Source organism: Ascaphus truei, chromosome 17, assembly GCF_040206685.1.
Source record: "Ascaphus truei isolate aAscTru1 chromosome 17, aAscTru1.hap1, whole genome shotgun sequence".
In the NCBI taxonomy this organism is placed as follows: Eukaryota; Metazoa; Chordata; class Amphibia; order Anura; family Ascaphidae; genus Ascaphus; species Ascaphus truei.
Window position 1 is genome coordinate 19,534,874 of NC_134499.1, and position 20,112 is coordinate 19,554,985.

Genomic DNA, 20,112 nt, shown 5'->3' on the forward strand with positions numbered 1-20,112 from the left:
TATATATACCTCTCCCACCGGGGATATATATATACACCTCTCCCACCGGGGATATATAAATATACACCTCTCCCACCGGGGATATATATATATACACCTCTCCCACCGTGGATATATACACCTCTCCCACCCGGGATATATATATATATACACCTCTCCCACCGGGGATATATATACACCTCTCCCACCGTGGATATATATATACACCTCTCCCACCGGGGATATATAAATATACACCTCTCCCACCGGGGATATATATATACACCTCTCCCACCGGGGATATATACACCTCTCCCACCGGGGATATATAAATATACACCTCTCCCACCGGGGATATATACACCTCTCCCACCGGGGATATATACACCTCTCCCACCGGGGATATATATATACACCTCTCCCACTGGGGATATATACACCTCTACCACCGGGGATATATACACCTCTCCCACCGGGGATATATATATACACCTCTCCCACCGGGGATATATATACACCTCTCCCACCGGGGATATATATATATACACCTCTCCCACCGGGGATGTATACACCTCTCCCACCGGGGATATAAACACATCTCCCACCGGGGATATATATATACAGCTCTACCACCGGGGATATATACACCTCTCCCACCAGGGATATATATATACACCTCTCCCACCGGGGATATATATACACCTCTCCCACTGGGGATATATACACCTCTCCCACCGGGGATATATACACCTCTCCCACCGGGGATATATATATACACCTCTCCCACCGGGGATATATACACCTCTCCCACCAGGGATATATATATACACCTCTCCCACCGGGGATATATACACCTCTCCCACCGGGGATATATACACCTCTCCCACCGGGGATATATACACCTCTCCCACCGGGGATATATACACCTCTCCCACCGGGGATATATACAACTCTCCCACCGGGGATATATACACCTCTCCCACCGGGGATATATATATATACACCTCTCCCGCCCGGGGATATATACACCTCCCCCTCCCGGGGATATATACACCTCCCCCTCCCGGGATATATACACCTCTCCCACCGGGGATATATATATATATATACACCTCTCCCTCCCGGGGATATACAGTCATGTGACAAAGAAAGTACACCCTCTTTGAATTTTATGGTTTTACATATCAGGACATAATAACAATCATCTGTTCCTTAGCAGGTCTTAAAACTAGGTAAATACAACCTCAGATGAACAACAACACATGACATATTACACCGTGTCATGATTTATTTAACAAAAATAAAGCCAAAATGGAGAAGCTGTGTGTGAAAAACTAAGTACACCCTTACTGCTTCCATAGCAATTAAGACGCTAAGTAGCAGACAGGTGCTGCTAATCAAATGCCCCTGATTAATTGATCATCAGCAAGTGTGACCACCTCTATAAAAGCTGAAGTTTTAGCAGTTTGCTGTTCTGGAGCATTCAGGTGTGTGTTAACACAATGCCAAGGAGGAAAGACATCAGCAATGATCTTAGAGAAGCAATTGTTGCTGCCCATCAATCTGGGAAGGGTTATAAGGCCATTTCCAAACAATTTAAAGCCCATCATTCTACAGTGAGAAAGATTATTCAAAAGTGGAAAACATTCAGGACAGTTGCCAATTTTCCCAGGAGTGGACGTCCCAGCAAATTCACACCAAGGTCAGACTGGGCAATGCTCAGAGAAATTGCAAAAAAAACAAGAGTTACATCTCAGACTACAGGCCTCAGTTAGCATGTTAAAGTTCATGACAATACAATTAGGAAAACACTGAACAAGTATGGTTTGTTTGGAAGGGTTGCCAGGAGAAAGCCTCTTCTCTGTAAAAAGAACATGGCAGCACGGCTTATGTTTGCAAAGTTGCATCTGAACAAACCACAAGACTTCTGGAACAATGTCCTTTGGACAGACAAGACCAAAGTGGAGATGTTTGGCCATAATGCACCGCGCCACGTTTGGCGAAATCCAAACACAGTATATCAGCACAAACACCTCATACCAACTGTCAAGCACGGTGTTGGAGGGGTGATGATTTGGGCTTGTTTTTGCAGCCACAGGACCTGGGAACCTTGCAGTCATTGAGTTGACCATGAACTCCTCTGTATACCAAAGTATTCTAGAGTCAAATGTGAAGCCATCTGTCCGACAGCTAAAGCTTGGCCGAAATTGGGTCATGCAACAGGACAATGATCCCAAGGACACCAGCAAATCTACAACAGAATGGCTGAAGAAGAAAAGAATCAAGGTGTTGCAATGGCCCTGTCAAAGTCCAGACCTTAACCCGATTGAAATGCTGTGGCTGTACCTTAAGAGAGCTGTGCATAAACAAATGCCCACAAACCTCAATGAACTGAAGCAACGTTGTAAAGAAGAGTGGGCCAAAATTCCTCCACAACAATGTGAGAGACTGATAAAGTCATACAGAAAACGATTACTTCAAGTTATTGCTGCTAAAGGTGGTTCTACAAGCTATTGACTCATAAGGTATACTTAGTTTTTCACACATGGCTTCTCCATTTTGGCTTTATTTTTGTTAAATAAATCATGACACGGTGTAATATATAATGTGTTGTTCTTCATCTGAGGTTGTATTTACCTAATTTTAAGACCTGCTAAGGAACAGATGATTGTTATTATGTCCTGATATGTAAAACCATAGAATTCAAAGAGGGTGTACTTTCTTTTTCACATGACTGTATATATACACCTCTCCCTCCGGGGATACATACACCTCCCCCTCCTGGTGATATAGGTACATCTCCCCCTCCAGGGATATATACCCCACTTCTGATCACATGACCCATGTATAATAACGCTGTACCTGTAATCCAGCAGTCTCTCCATTAGACGCGTCACTGAGGTCACAAACGAGACCCCCGGCTCTCTCCACGTCTCCTGCTCAATCTTCTCCAGCAGGCTTGGGTCAGAGGTCAGAGGTCAGTATAGCATACACCAACCGCATCAACACACAGACTGACAACTCCGTGCACCCCCCAAGCTAGAGTGTGAGCTCCCCAGGCAACATTCATATGACTGACAGACAGAGAGCGAGCGAGAGACAGACTGAGAGAACGAGAGACAGACAGAGAGCGAGAGAGAGACAGACAGAGACAGAGAGCGAGCGAGAGACAGACAGAGACAGAGAGCGAGCGAGAGACAGACAGAGACAGAGAGCGAGCGAGAGACAGACAGAGACAGACAGAGACAGACAGAGACAGACAGAGACAGACAGAGACAGACAGAGACATCCGTGCTTCTCAAGGTCCAGGTCTGCTTTATGAAACACATACTAAATACTATACTCACTGAAATACATAAACACACACACTGTATATATGTATACACACGCGGCACACACACACTGTACATATGTATACACACGCGGCACACACACTGTACATATGTATACACACGCGGCACACACACTGTACATATGTATACACACGCGGCACACACACTGTACATATGTATACACACGCGGCACACACACTGTACATATGTATACACACGCGGCACACACACTGTACATATGTATACACACGCGGCACACACACTGTACATATGTATACACACGCGGCACACACACTGTACATATGTATAAACACGCGGCACACACACTGTACATATGTATACACACGCGGCACACACACTGTACATATGTATACACACGCGGCACACACACTGTACATATGTATACACACGCGGCACACACACTGAACATATGTATAAACACGCGGCACACACACTGTACATATGTATACACACGCGGCACACACACTGTACATATGTATACACACGCGGCACACACACTGTACATATGTATACACATGCGGCACACACACTATATATGTATACAAACGCGGCACACACACTGTATACAGTATATGTATATGCATGTTGCATACACACACACACACACTGTATATATGTATACACACACACAGACCCTGTTCCTCTTACCTCGGATATGGACCAAACAGCTGAGAGCTGCTCCGGCAGCAGGGGGAGGGGGACGGGTGATACAAACACAGACATATCATGATGCTAATCCCCCATCAACTGCCCCAATGTACTGCCCTCTGCTACATCCTACTGCACTCAGCTACACCACAGTATTACATCAACTTCTACATGCTACTGCCCTCTGCTATACCACACTACATCCTACTGCGCTCTGCTATACCACACTACATCCTACTGCGCTCTGCTATACCACACTACATCCTACTCCGCTCTGCTATACCACACTACATCCTACTGCGCTCTGCTACACCACACTACTACATCCTACTGCGTTCTACTATACCACACTATTACATCACACTACTACATCCTACTGCGCCCTACTATACCACACTACTACATCCTACTGCGCCCTGCTATACCACACTATTACATCACACTTCTACATTCTACTGCGCTCTGCTATACCACACTACATCTTACTGCGCTCTGCTATACCACACTACATCCTACTGCGCTCTGCTATACCACACTACATCCTACTCCGCTCTGCTACATCACACTTCTACATCTTACTGCGCTCTGCTACATCCCACTTCTACATCTTACTGCGCTCTGCTACACCACACTTCTACATCCTATTGTTCTCTGCTACACCACACTATTACATCTTACTGCGCTCTACTACACCACACTATTACATCACACTACTACATCTTACTGTGCTCTGCTACACCACACTATTACATCTTACTGCGCTCTGCTACACCACACTATTACATCTTACTGCGCTCTGCTACACCACACTATTACATCTTACTGCGCTCTGCTACACCACACTATTACATCTTACTGCGCTCTGCTACACCACACTACTACATCGCACTGTGCTCTAGTACACCCCACTACTACATCTTACTGTGGTCTGCTACATCATACTACTACATTTCACTGTGCTCTGCTACACCACACTACTACATATTACTGTTCTCTGCTACACCCCACTATTACATCTTACTGTGCTCTGCTACACCACTTACTGTGCTCTGCTACACCACACAACAACATCGTACTGTGCTCTAGTACACCAGACTACTACTTCCTACTGCACAGTACTACATCACACTTCTACATCCTATTATGCCCTACTACACCTCACTGCGCTCTGCTACATCACACTACTAAATTCTCGTATATCTTACTGCGCTCTACAGCACCACACTACTACATCACACTTCAATATCCTACTGGGCTCATCATCAACTCCTACATCCTACTGCGCTCTACTACACCACACTACTACACCACTACTGTCATCTACTACACCACTACTGTCATCTACTACACCACACTACTACACCACTACTGTCATCTACTACACCACACTACTACACCACTACTGTCATCTACTACACTACACTACTACACCACTACTGTCATCTACTACACCACCACTGTCATCTACTACACAACACTACTACACCACTACTGTCATCTACTACACCACACTACTACACCACCACTGTCATCTACTACACCACACTACTACACCACCACTGTCATCTACTACACCACACTACTACACCACTACTGTCATCTACTACACTACACTACTACACCACTACTGTCATCTACTACACCACACTACTACACCACTATTGTCATCTACTACACCACACTACTACACCAATACTGTCATCTACTACACCACCACTGTCATCTACTACACTATACTGTACTATGAGTCCCCAGCATGTAATTTATAATTAATATATGTTTCCATTTAATTTAAATGATTTTGGGAAGAGATCGGGGCCTCTATAAGCGCTGCGCCCCCCCCCCCCCTGAAAATCTCAGGGGATGCGCCCCACAGTTTGCACACCCTGACCCTCACACAGCTCCCCCGCACCCTGCCCCTCACACTGCTCCCCCCCACCCTGCCCCTCACACCCCGCCCCCGCACCTCTCACACCGCTCCCCCACACCCTGCCCCTCTCACACCTCTCACACCGCTCCCCCCCACCCTGCCCCGCACCCTGCACCTCTCACACAGCTCCCCCGCACCCTGCCCCTCTCACACAGCTCCCCCGCACCCTGCCCCTCTCACACCGCTCCCCCCCACACTGCCCCTCTCACACCGCTCCCACATTCTCCCAACCCTGCCCTCCTCACACCACTCCAACACCCCCCCCCACAACCTGTCCTCCCACCGCTCCCACACCCCTGGATCCTGCCCCCTCACTCCCCTGCTACACTTCCTCAATCCTGCCCCCCCTCTCACACCCCCCATCCCTCCCCCCCTCTCACCCCCTCCGTTGCCCGCTGGGTGAGGCTGGCACTCACAGGAGACTGAACAGCTCCCGATAATTCTCATCTCCTTTCCCCTCAGACACCAACGTGTCCAGTTTATCAATCAGCTCGGCCTCCACCTGCATAGAGAGGGGGTGCACGGGGGGAGGGGGAAGAGAGGGAGAGCAGGGGGGGGCAGCAGCACGGGGGCAAGGGAAGCACAGGGGTGGGAGAGAAGGGGCAACACGGAGGCGGGGGAAGAAAAGGCAGCACGGGGCAGCAAAGGAGGGGCAGAACAAGGGGAGAAAAAGGGGGAGCGTGGGGGGGTGGAAGGGGCAGTACGGGAGGCGGGGGGGAGAAGTGGCAGCATGGGGTTGGGGGGCAGAGAGCGGTCAGTATGGGGGCGTAGGGGGAGAGAACAAGCAGCACAGGGGTGGGGGGAGAAGTGGCAGCACGGGGGTGGGGGGAAAAGAAGAGCAGCACGGGGGCAGTGCAGGTGGCAGAGGGGAGAAGTGTCAGTAGAGGGGGCAAAGGGAGAGAACAGGGCATCACAGGGGGCGGGAGGAGAAGGGGAAGCACGGGTGGGGGAGGAGAAAGGGCAGCACAGGGGGGTAGAGGGGAGAAGGGGTAGCATGGGGGGGTGGAGGGGGAAGGGGCAGCACGGGAGAAAAGGAGAGAAGGGGCAGAGAAAGAGTGGGAGTTGCAGGCTATTCTTGTCTTTATGTCAGACGGGGGGCTCCACGTGTGGCTGCGTGCCAGGGGGAGGCTGCGCGTGTGGCTGTGTGTAAGGGGAGGCTCTGCGTGTGGCTGCGTGCCAGGGGGTGGCTTCGCGTGTGGCTGCATGACAGGGGGAGTGTCCGCATGTGGCTGCATGTCAGGGGGAGTCTCCGCGTGTGGCTGCGTGTCGGGGGGAGTCTCCACGTGTGGCCCCGTGTCGGGGGGAGGCTCCGCGTGTGGCTGCATGTCAGGGGAAATCTCCACGTGTGGCTGCGTGTCAGGGGGAGTCTCTGCGTGTGGCTGCGTGTCAGGGGGAGTCTCAGCGTGTGGCTGCGTGTCAGGGGGAGTCTCAGCATGTGGCTGCGTGTCAGGGGGAGTCTCCGCGTGTGGCTGCATGTCGGGGGGGAGTCTCCGCGTGTGGCTGCGTGTCGGGGGGAGGCTCCGAGTGTGGCTGCGTGTCGGGGGGAGGCTCCGCGTGTGGCTGCGTGTCGGGGGGAGTCTCCGCGTGTGGCTGCGTGTCGGGGGGAGTCTCCGTGTGTGGCTGCGTGTTGGGGGGGCTCCGCGTGTGGCTGCGTGTCGGGGGGAGGCTCCGCGTGTGTCTGCGTGTCGGGGGGAGGCTCCGCGCGTGGCTGCGTGACAGGGGGAGTCTCCGCGTGTGTCTGCGTGTCGGGGGGGGGGGCTCCGCGTGTGGCTGCGTGTCGGGGGGGGCTCCGCGTGTGGCTGCGTGTCGGGGGGGGCTCCGCGCGTGGCTGCGTGACAGGGGGAGTCTCCGCGTGTGGCTGCGTGTCGGGGGGAGTCTCCGCGTGTGGCTGCGTGTCGGGGGGGGCTCCGCGTGTGGCTGCGTGTCGGGGGGAGGCTCCGCGTGTGGCTGCGTGTCGGGGGGAGGCTCCGCGTGTGGCTGCGTGTCGGGGGGAGGCTCCGCGTGTGGCTGCGTGTCGGGGGGAGGCTCCGCGTGTGGCTGCGTGTCGGGGGGAGGCTCCGCGCGTGGCTGCGTGTTGGGGGGAGGCTCCGAGTGTGGCTGCGTGTCGGGGGGAGGCTCCGCGCCTGTCTGCGTGTCGGGGGGAGTCTCCGCGTGTGGCTGCGTGTCGGGGGGGGCTCCGCGTGTGGCTGCGTGTCGGGGGGTGGCTCTGCGCGTGGCTGCGTGTCGGGGGGAGGCTCCGCATGTGGCTGCGTGTCGGGGGGAGTCTCCACGTGTGGCTGCGTGTCGGGGGGGGGCTCCGCGTGTGGCTGCGTGTCGAGGGGGAGTCTCCGCGTGTGGCTGCGTGTTGGGGGGGGCTCCGTGTGTGGCTGCGTGTCGGGGGGGGGGCTCTGCGTGTGGCTGCGTGTCGGGGGGAGGCTCCGCGCGTGGCTGCATGGCTCACTTGCTTGAAGTTGCCGTTGCGCCGCTGCTCACAGTCCATCATATCGTGGAAGATCGGGATCATTATATTTCGCACCTCGGGCTGAGGGACGAGTGTCACCCCAAGAAAAGGGCCAATCATCCCCGGGATAAAGTGATGCTTGTGCTCCCCTGGAACAGAGGGAGAGAGAGAGGCAGGGGGAAGAGAAAGAGAAGGGGGAGGGGGGGGGGAGAGAGAGTGGGGGGGGAGAAAGAGAGGGGGGGAGAGAGAGTGGGGGGGAGAGAGAGAGGGGGGGGGAGAGAGAGAGAGGGGGGGGGAGGGCGAGAAATAGGTGGGGGAAGAGAGAGAGAGAGAGAGATAAAGGGGGGAGAGAGAGAGAGTGAGAGGCAGGAGGAAGAGAAAGAGAGGGGGGAGGGAGGGGGAAGAGAGAGGGGGGAGGGAAGAGAGAGAGAGGGGGGGGAGCGAGAGATAGGTGAGGGAAGAGAGAGAGAGAGGGGGAGAGAGAGAGTTGGGGGGAAGAGAGAGAGAGAGATGGGGGGGAGAGAGAGAGGGGGAAGGGGGGTGGAGAGAGAGGGGGGAGGGGGCAGAGAGAGAGGGAGAGAGGGAGGGGGAGAGAGGGGGCAGAGAAAGAGGGAGGGGTGGAGAGATAGAGAGGGGAAGAGAGGGGGGGGAGAGAGATAGGTAGGGGGTGGAAGAGAGTATGAGAGAGGAATGAGAAAAGAAACACACAGTGTAAGAGAGAAAAGAGGAATGATAGATAAAGGGAGAAAGGGAAGGAGAGAGGAAGAGACGTGTTATCTAAGCATTGGTTGGTTTTCTTGACATACTACATTTTAATAGTGACTCACATTGTGGGGAAGGAAAATAGTTAGAGAGGGGACCAAAGGAGAGAGGGAGTGAAAGATGGGGGGGCAGAGAGAGAAGGGGGGAAAGAGAGAAGGGGGGAGAGAGAGAAGAGCAGAGAGGAGGGCGTGGAGAGAGAGAAAGGGGCAGAGAGAGAAGAGCAGAGAGGATACTTCTCCAAGTACACAGGAGTACATCAAACAGTGCATGCCAGACTGAGCTGGGCCGCTTTCCTCTACTGCTCACTGTACAGAAGAAAGCTCTGACATTCTGGGCTCACAAACAGCCACCCAGTCTTACTGCTACAGAGCAATGAGAAGCCAGGAGCTCCTCACTAAACCCTGTGCCATCAAACAACTTGTCCTCTCACTCCCAGAACAAAACCCCACACAGATTAACAACCTGCGCAAAAACAAATCAACTCAATCGCCAGCGAAATGAAGGAGCAGTATGTGACTGTGTGGTAAAAGGATATCCAGCGCTCAAAGAAGCTGGAAACCTACCACAGCCTACAGAGAGAATACACTCTGGCACCCTACCTACTGAGGGGCAAAGACCCAAAGCAGAGACAGACCTTGGGCCAGTACAGAATGAGCGCCCACAGCCTGGAAATAGAAACTATTTTGAAATGAGACTGAGATGAGACTGTGCCAGCGGTGTGAGCTAGGAGAGGTGTGTGAGAGACACAGGCAGACACAGACAGAACTGGAAGCCCCGGGAGGTGAGACTGTGCCAGCGATGTGAGCTAGGAGAGGTGTGTGAGAGACACAGACAGACACAGACAGAACTGGAAGCCCCGGGAGATGAGACTGTGCCAGCGATGTGAGCTAGGAGAGGTGAGTGAGAGACACAGGCAGACACAGACAGAACTGGAAGCCCCGGGAATGAGACTGTGCCAGTGATGTGAGCTAGGAGAGGTGTGTGAGAGACACAGGCAGACACAGACAGAACTGGAAGCCCCGGGAGGTGAGACTGTGCCAGCGATGTGAGCTAGGAGAGGTGTGTGAGAGACACAGACAGAACTGGAAGCCCCGGGAGATGAGACTGTGCCAGCGATGTGAGCTAGGAGAGGTGAGTGAGAGACACAGGCAGACACAGACAGAACTGGAAGCCCCGGGAGGTGAGACTGCCAGCGATGTGAGCTAGGAGAGGTGTGTGGCAGACACAGGCAGAACTGGAAGCCCCGGGAGATGAGACTGTGCCAGCGATGTGAGCTAGGAGAGGTGTGTGAGACACAGGCAGACACAGGCAGACACAGACAGAACTGGAAGCCCCGGGAGATGAGACTGTGCCAGCGATGTGAGCTAGAAGATGTGTGTGAGAGACACAGACAGACACAGACAGAAGTGGAAGCCCCGGGAGATGAGACTGTGCCAGCGATGTGAGCTAGCAGAGGTGTGTGAGAGAGACACAGGCAGACACAGACAGAACTGGAAGCCCCGGGAGGTGAGACTGTGCCAGCGATGTGAGCTAGGAGAGGTGTGTGAGAGATACAGGCAGACACAGAGAGAACTGGAAGCCCCGGGTGATGAGACTGCCAGCGATGTGAGCTAGGAGAGGTGTGTGAGAGACACAGGCAGACACAGGCAGAACTGGAAGCCCCGGGAGATGAGACTGTGCCAGCGATGTGAGCTAGGAGAGGTGAGTGAGAGACACAGGCAGACACAGACAGAACTGGAAGCCCCGGGAGGTGAGACGGCCAGCGATGTGAGCTAGGAGAGGTGTGTGAGAGACACAGGCAGACACAGGCAGAACTGGAAGCCCCGGGAGATGAGACTGTGCCAGCGATGTGAGCTAGGAGAGGTGTGTGAGACACAGGCAGACACAGGCAGACACAGGCAGACACAGACAGAACTGGAAGCCCCGGGAGATGAGACTGTGCCAGCGATGTGAGCTAGAAGATGTGTGTGAGAGACACAGACAGACACAGACAGAAGTGGAAGCCCCGGGAGATGAGACTGTGCCAGCGATGTGAGCTAGCAGAGGTGTGTGAGAGAGACACAGGCAGACACAGACAGAACTGGAAGCCCCAGGAGGTGAGACTGTGCCAGCGATGTGAGCTAGGAGAGGTGTGTGAGAGATACAGGCAGACACAGAGAGAACTGGAAGCCCCGGGTGATGAGACTGCCAGCGATGTGAGCTAGGAGAGGTGTGTGAGAGACACAGGCAGACACAGGCAGAACTGGAAGCCCCGGGAGATGAGACTGTGCCAGCGATGTGAGCTAGGAGATGTGTGTGAGAGTCACAGACAGACACAGAAAGAACTGTAAGCCCCGGGAGATGAGACTGTGCCAGCGATGTGAGCTAGGAGATGTGTGTGAGAGACACAGACAGACACAGACAGAACTGTAAGCCCCGGGAGATGAGACTGTGCCAGCGATGTGAGCTAGGAGAGGTGTGTGAGAGAGACACAGGCAGACACAGACAGAACTGGAAGCCCCGGGATATGAGACTGTGCCAGCGATGTGAGCTAGGAGAGGTGCGTGAGAGACACAGGCAGAACTGGAAGCCCCGGGAGATGAGACTGTGCCAGCGATGTGAGCTAGGAGAGGTGTGTGAGAGACACAAACAGAACTGGAAGCCCCGGGAGATGAGACTGTGCCAGCGATGTGAGCTAGGAGAGGCGTGTGAGAGACACAGGCAGACACAGACAGAACTGGAAGTCCCGGGAGATGAGACTGTGCCAGCGATGTGAGCTAGGAGAGGTGTGTGAGAGACACAGGCAGACACAGACAGAACTGGAAGCCCCAGGAGATGAGACTGTGCCAGCGATGTGAGCTAGGAGAGGTGAGTGAGAGACACAGGCAGACACAGACAGAACTGGAAGCCCCGGGAGGTGAGACTGCCAGCGATGTGAGCTAGGAGAGGTGTGTGAGAGACACAGGCAGACACAGGCAGAACTGGAAGCCCCGGGAGATGAGACTGTGCCAGCGATGTGAGCTAGGAGAGGTGTGTGAGACACAGGCAGACACAGGCAGACACAGACAGAACTGGAAGCCCCGGGAGATGAGACTGTGCCAGCGATGTGAGCTAGAAGATGTGTGTGAGAGACACAGACAGACACAGACAGAAGTGGAAGCCCCGGGAGATGAGACTGTGCCAGCGATGTGAGCTAGCAGAGGTGTGTGAGAGAGACACAGGCAGACACAGACAGAACTGGAAGCCCCGGGAGGTGAGACTGTGCCAGCGATGTGAGCTAGGAGAGGTGTGTGAGAGATACAGGCAGACACAGAGAGAACTGGAAGCCCCGGGTGATGAGACTGCCAGCGATGTGAGCTAGGAGAGGTGTGTGAGAGACACAGGCAGACACAGGCAGAACTGGAAGCCCCGGGAGATGAGACTGTGCCAGCGATGTGAGCTAGGAGAGGTGAGTGAGAGACACAGGCAGACACAGACAGAACTGGAAGCCCCGGGAGGTGAGACGGCCAGCGATGTGAGCTAGGAGAGGTGTGTGAGAGACACAGGCAGACACAGGCAGAACTGGAAGCCCCGGGAGATGAGACTGTGCCAGCGATGTGAGCTAGGAGAGGTGTGTGAGACACAGGCAGACACAGGCAGACACAGACAGAACTGGAAGCCCCGGGAGATGAGACTGTGCCAGCGATGTGAGCTAGAAGATGTGTGTGAGAGACACAGACAGACACAGACAGAAGTGGAAGCCCCGGGAGATGAGACTGTGCCAGCGATGTGAGCTAGCAGAGGTGTGTGAGAGAGACACAGGCAGACACAGACAGAACTGGAAGCCCCAGGAGGTGAGACTGTGCCAGCGATGTGAGCTAGGAGAGGTGTGTGAGAGATACAGGCAGACACAGAGAGAACTGGAAGCCCCGGGTGATGAGACTGCCAGCGATGTGAGCTAGGAGAGGTGTGTGAGAGACACAGGCAGACACAGGCAGAACTGGAAGCCCCGGGAGATGAGACTGTGCCAGCGATGTGAGCTAGGAGATGTGTGTGAGAGTCACAGACAGACACAGACAGAACTGTAAGCCCCGGGAGATGAGACTGTGCCAGCGATGTGAGCTAGGAGATGTGTGTGAGACACACAGACAGACACAGACAGAACTGTAAGCCCCGGGAGATGAGACTGTGCCAGCGATGTGAGCTAGGAGAGGTGTGTGAGAGAGACACAGGCAGACACAGACAGAACTGGAAGCCCCGGGATATGAGACTGTGCCAGCGATGTGAGCTAGGAGAGGTGCGTGAGAGACACAGGCAGAACTGGAAGCCCCGGGAGATGAGACTGTGCCAGCGATGTGAGCTAGGAGAGGTGTGTGAGAGACACAAACAGAACTGGAAGCCCCGGGAGATGAGACTGTGCCAGCGATGTGAGCTAGGAGAGGCGTGTGAGAGACACAGGCAGACACAGACAGAACTGGAAGTCCCGGGAGATGAGACTGTGCCAGCGATGTGAGCTAGGAGAGGTGTGTGAGAGACACAGGCAGACACAGACAGAACTGGAAGCCCCAGGAGATGAGACTGTGCCAGCGATGTGAGCTAGGAGAGGTGCGTGAGAGACACAGGCAGAACTGGAAGCCCCGGGAGATGAGACTGTGCCAGCGATGTGAGCTAGGAGAGGCGTGTGAGAGACACAGGCAGACACAGACAGAACTGGAAGTCCCGGGAGATGAGACTGTGCCAGCGATGTGAGCTAGGAGAGGTGTGTGAGAGACACAGGCAGACACAGACAGATCTGGAAGCCCCAGGAGATGAGACTGTGCCAGCGATGTGAGCTAGGAGAGGTGTGTGAGAGACACAGGCAGACACAGGCAGAACTGGAAGCCCCGGGAGATGAGACTGTGCCAGCGATGTGAGCTAGGAGAGGTGTGTGAGAGACACAGGCAGACACAGGCTGAACTGGAAGCCCCGGGAGATGAGACTGTGCCAGCGATGTGAGCTAGGAGAGGTGTATGAGACACAGGCAGACACAGATAGAACTGGAAGCCCCGGGAGATGAGACTGTGCCAGCGATGTGAGCTAGGAGAGGTATATGAGACACAGGCAGAGACAGAACAGGAAGCCCCGGGAGATGAGACTGTGCCAGCGATGTGAGCTAGGAGAGGTGTGAGAGACACAGGCAGGACTGGAAGCCCCGGGAGATGAGACTGTGCCAGCGATGTGAGCTAGGAGAGGTGTGAGAGACACAGGCAGACACAGACAGGACTGGAAGCCACGGGAGGTGAGACTGTGCCAGCGATGTGAGCTAGGAGAGGTGTGTGTGAGAGACACAGGCAGACACAGACAGAACTGGAAGCCCCGGGAGATGAGGCTGTGCAAGCGATGTGAGCTAGGAGAGGTGTGTGAGAGACACAGGCAAACACAGACAGAACTGGAAGCCCCGGGAGGTGAGACTGTGCCAGCGATGTGAGCTAGGAGAGGTGTGTGAGAGACACAGGCAGACACAGACAGAACTGGAAGCCCCGGAAGATCAGACTGTGCCAGTGATGTGAGCTAGGAGAGGTGTGAGAGAGACACAGGCAGACACAGACAGAACTGGAAGCCCTGGGAGGTGAGACTGTGCCAGCGATGTGAACTAGGAGAGTTAGAAGATGAAACCCACTTCCTGCTGCGTTGCACACAATACTCTGAAGTGAGGAGCGCCCACATGGAGAAACTCACAGCTCTTATCCAGAACTTTCATAATATAGAGGAGAACCAAAAAATAGCGATCCTCCTGGGAGAAGATGAAACCACCGCAGGACTGGCTGCACACTATATCAGCACCTGCCACCGGCTGAGAGACGCCCACTAACCCACACATCCCTGTGTGTAACGGTTACCCATATACTCATACTTTTGCAATACTGACATGGGTTTCTGTCATGCCAATAAAGCTCATTTGGTTTGAGAGAGAGAGAAGGACGGAGAGAGAGAGAGAGAGGACAATGGAGAGAGAGAGCGAGAGAGAAAGGGAGAGAGAGAGGACAATGGAGAGAGAGAAAGAGAGAGAGACAGAGAAGGAGAGGAGGATAAAGAGAGCGAAGGACAGAGAGAGGAGGATGGAGAGAGAGACAGGGAGAGAAGGACGGAGGGAGAGGATGATGGGGAGAGAGAAAGAGGAAGAGCAGAGAAAGAGGAGGATGGAGAGAGGGGGAAGGACAGAGAGAGAAGGAAAGAGTGACAGAGAGAGAAGGATGGGGAGAGAGGAGGATGGGGAGAGAGGACGACGCAGAGATAGAAAGAAGGATGTAAGAGAGGAGGATGGAGAGAGAGAGAGAAGGACGGAGGGAGAGGATGACGGAGAGAGAGAAAGGAGGAAGAACAGAGAAAGAGGAGGATGGAGAGAGAGACAGAGAGAGGAGGATGGAGAGAGACAGACAGAGAGAGAGAGACAGAGAGAGACATAGAGAGGAGGATGGAGAGAGACAGACAGACAGAGAGAGAGAGAGAGAGAGAGGAGGATGGAGAGAGAATAAATTAGTGATGAAGCGTGGAGACAGAGGAGGAGCGTGAGAGACAGCAACACGGGATTAGATACACGTGTGTGTGTACCATAAACCTACCCAGGTTCTGCCACATGTTGAAGAGCTCATATGTCATCATGACACGCATGTCCCCGTACCTGAAACACATGGGACAGTCACAGCGGCTGTGCCCCCTGACCTCATTCCCACCCCCCAGCGCAGAGAGCGCTCTTACTTGTCCAGCACTCTCCTCTTTCTTCCGGCTGTGCAGGACTCCAGCTGCAGGCTGGGCTGGTTAATGAACAGGACGGCCAGGCTGAAATAAGAGTTCCACACCTGGGGGGGATCACAGGGGGCATTACTGAGTGACCTGGGGGGATCACAGGGGGCATTACTGAGTGACCTGGGGGGATCACAGGGGGCATTACTGAGTGACCTGGGGGATCACAGGGGGCATTACTGAGTGACCTGGGGGGGATCACAGGGGGCATTACTGAGTGACCTGGGGGGGATCACAGGGGGCATTACTGAGTGACCTGGGGGGGATCACAGGGGGCATTACTGAGTGACCTGGGGGGGATCACAGAGGGGCATTACTGAGTGACCTGGGGGGATCACAGGTGGCATTACTGAGTGACCTGGGGGGGATCACAGGGGGCATTACTGAGTGACCTGGGGGGATCACAGGGGGCATTACTGAGTGACCTGGGTGGGATCACAGGGGGCATTACTGAGTGACCTGGGGGGTATCACAGGGGGCATTACTGAGTGACCTGGGGGGGATGACAGGGGGCATTACTGAGTGACCTGGGGGGGATCACAGGGGGTATTACTGAGTGACCTGGGGGGATCACAGGGGGCATTACTGAGTGACCTGAGGGGGATCACAGGGGGCATTACTGAGTGACCTGGGGGGGATCACAGGGGGTATTACTGAGTGACCTGGGGGGGATCACAGAGTGGCATTACTGAGTGACCTGGGGGTGATCACAGGGGGCATTACTGAGTGACCTGGGGGGGATCACAGAGGGGCATTACTGAGTGACCTTGGGGGGATCACAGGGGGCATTACTGAGTGACCTGGGTGGGATCACAGGGGGCATTACTGAGTGACCTGGGGGGTATCACAGGGGGCATTACTGAGTGACCTGGGGGGGATGACAGGGGGCATTACTGAGTGACCTGGGGGGGATCACAGGGGGTATTACTGAGTGACCTGGGGGGATCACAGGGGGCATTACTGAGTGACCTGAGGGGGATCATAGGGGGCATTACTGAGTGACCTGGGGGGGATCACAGGGGGTATTACTGAGTGACCTGGGGGGATCACAGAGTGGCATTACTGAGTGACCTGGGGGTGATCACAGGGGGCATTACTGAGTGACCTGGGGGGGATCACAGAGGGGCATTACTGAGTGACCTTGGGGGGATCATAGGGAGGCATTACTGAGTGACCTGGGGGGTGGGGAGGGGGGGTCACAGAGGGAGCATTACTGAGTGACCTGGGGGGGATCACAGGGGGGGGCATTACTGAGTGACCTGGGGGGGATCACAGGGGGGCATTACTGAGTGACCTGGGGGGGATCACAGGGGGTATTACTGAGTGACCTGGGGGGGGGAGGGGGGGTCACAGAGGGAGCATTACTGAGTGACCTGGGGGGAGATCATAGGGGGGGGCATTACTGAGTGACCTGGGGGGGGATCACAGGGGGGCATTACTGAGTGACCTGGGGGGGATCACAGGGGGCCATTACTGAGTGACCTGGGGGGATCACTGAGTGACCTGGGGGGATCACAGGGGGGGAATTACTGAGTGACTCAGGGGGGGGTCACAGAGGGAGCATTACTGAGTGACCTGGGGGGGGATCACAGGAGGGGCTTTACTGAGTGACCTGGGGGGGATCACGGGGGCATTACTGAGTGACCTGGGGGCGGATCACAGGGTGGGAATTACTGAGTGACCTGGGGGAGGATCACAGGGGGGGAATTACTGAGTGACCTGGGGGGGATCACAGATGGGCATTACTGAGTGACCTGGGGGGGATCACAGGGGGCATTACTGAGTGACCTGGGGGGGATCACAGGGGGCATTACTGAGTGACCTGGGGGGGATCACAGGGGGCATTACTGAGTGACCTGGGGGGATCACAGGGAGGCATTACTGAGTGACCTGGGGGGGATCACAGGGAGGCATTACTGAGTGACCTGGGGGGGATCACAGTAATGCCTGAGTGACCTGGGGGGATCACAGGGAGGCATTACTGAGTGACCTGGGGGGGATCACAGGGGCGCAATACTGAGTGACCTGGGGGGGATCACAAGGGGCATTACTGAGTGACCTGGGGGGGATCACAGGGAGGCATTACTGAGTGACCTGGGGGGGATCATAGGGGGGCATTACTGAGTGACCTGGGGGGGGGGGGTCACAGAGGGAGCATTACTGAGTGACCTGGGGGGGATCACAGGGGGGGCATTACTGAGTGACCTGGGGGGGATCATAGGGGGGCATTACTGAGTGACCTGGGGGGGATCATAGGGGGGCATTACTGAGTGACCTGGGGGGATCACAGGGGGGCATTACTGAGTGACCTAGGGGGATCACTGAGTGAGCTGGGGGGATCACAGGGGGGGAATTACTGAGTGACTCAGGGGGGGTCACAGAGGGAGCATTACTGAGTGACCTGGGGGGGATCACAGGGGGGGCATTACTGAGTAACCTGGGGGGGGTCACGGGGGCATTACTGAGTGACCTGGGGGCGGATCACAGGGTGGGAATTACTGAGTGACCTGGGGGGGGGGGGATCACAGGGGGATAATTACTGAGTGACCTGGGGGGGATCACAGGGGGGGAATTACTGAGTGACCTGGGGGGGTCACAGAGAGGGCATTACTGAGTGACCCAGGGGGGATCACAGGGGGGGCATTACTGAGTGACCCATGGGGGATCACAGGGGGCATTACAGAGTTACATGGGGGGATCACAGAGGGGGAATTAATGAGTGTCCTGGGGGGATCACAGGGAGGCATTACTGAGTGACCTGGGGGGATCACAGAGGGGGAATTACTGAGTGACCCAGGGGGGGATGGGGATCACAGGGGGGGAATTACTGAGTGACCGGGGGGGGGGGGATATAGAGGGGACATTACAGAGTTATCTGGGGGAGATTACAGGGGGTGGTATCAGTGACCTATAGGGGAATCACTGGGGGGAATTACAAAGTAACCTGCAGGGGAATCACAAGAGGGTGGGGGGGGGGGGGGTATTGCAGTGACCCGGGGGATCACAGAGTGACCTTCTAGGGAATCACGGGGTTGGGGGCATTACAGAGTGACTGGGAGAGGGTGGGGGGCTGTATGACAAGCATCATCTTTTATGGGAGAGGAGAGAGGAGGGCAGTATTAGAAGTGTCGTATTCCTGGTATTGTCTCCGCAGTATATAGGGGTATTTCCCCTTCAGTATATAGGGGAATTTCCCCTGCAGTATATAGGGGAATTTTCTCTGCAGTATTTAGGGGTATTGTCCCTGCAGTATATAGGGGTATTCTCCTTGCAGTATATAGGGGTATTCTCCCTGCAGTATATGGGGGTATTCTCCCTGCAGTATATGGGGGTATTCTCCCGCAGTATATAGGGGTATTCCCCCCGCAGTATATGGGGGAATGTTTGCCCCAGGGGGTAGTTACCTTGAAGTCGAAGTCTCCATCACAGAAGTGCTTGTGCAGAGCGGCAGACACATGCTGAACGGTCGTCACAATAATGCTGTATACAGAGAGTAAGAGTGTATAATGGGCTGTATATATGTGTGTCTCTCACTGGCAGTGTGCTGGGTGCGGTATACACGTGTGAGGGGCGGTCGCTGCAGCTCTCACTTGCTGGTTAGGAGTCTCATGACCGTCCAGTCCTGGGGGAAAACGCTCAACTTCAGCAGGTTCCGAAAGACGCAGAAAATCTTCAGCAGGAATTCCTGGGGCAAAAATAAGTGTCACCCCAATAACTGGCATACTGCCCTCTGTGTCACCCCAATAACTGGCATACTGCCCTCTGTGTCACCCCAAAACCTGGCATACTGCCCTCTGTGTCACCCCAATAACTGGCATACTGTCCTCTGTGTCACCCCAATAACTGGCATACTGCCCCCTGTGACACCCCAATAACTGGCATACTGCCCCCTGTGACACCCCAATAACTGGCATACTGCCCTCTGTGTCACCCCAATAACTGGCATACTGTCCTCTGTGTCACCCCAATAACTGGCATACTGCCCCCTGTGTCACCCCAATAACTGGCATACTGCCCCCTGTGTCACCCCAATAATGGGCATACTGCCCCCTGTGTCCCCCCAATAACTGGCATACTGCCCCCTGTGTCACCCCAATAACTGGCATACTGCCCCCTGTGTCACCCCAATAACTGGCATACTGCCCCCTGTGTCACCCCAATAATGGGCATACTGCCCCATGTGTCACCCCAATAACTGGCATACTGCTCTCTGTGTCACCCCAATAACTGGCATACTGTCCTCTGTGTCACCCCAATAA

At 54.8% G+C, this 20,112-nt stretch overlaps 1 protein-coding gene across 2 annotated transcripts in view; it reads right to left on the bottom strand.

Annotated features, from left to right (window-relative positions):
* The window catches only part of DOCK3 (dedicator of cytokinesis 3), a 167,715-nt gene that overhangs the window by 18,447 nt on the left and 129,156 nt on the right, over positions 1-20,112 (bottom strand). Inside the window, exons 28-35 of one of the 2 annotated variants that reach the window (XM_075574193.1) lie at positions 19,444-19,538; positions 19,258-19,333; positions 15,809-15,909; positions 15,673-15,731; positions 8,351-8,499; positions 6,327-6,412; positions 3,981-4,007; positions 2,842-2,937 (exon numbers count right to left, since the gene is read on the bottom strand). In XM_075574193.1, coding sequence (XP_075430308.1) covers positions 2,842-2,937; positions 3,981-4,007; positions 6,327-6,412; positions 8,351-8,499; positions 15,673-15,731; positions 15,809-15,909; positions 19,258-19,333; positions 19,444-19,538 — 689 coding nt within the window. The remainder of the gene's footprint in view (positions 1-2,841; positions 2,938-3,980; positions 4,008-6,326; positions 6,413-8,350; positions 8,500-15,672; positions 15,732-15,808; positions 15,910-19,257; positions 19,334-19,443; positions 19,539-20,112) is intronic. The other variant, XM_075574192.1, reaches the window with a different exon arrangement.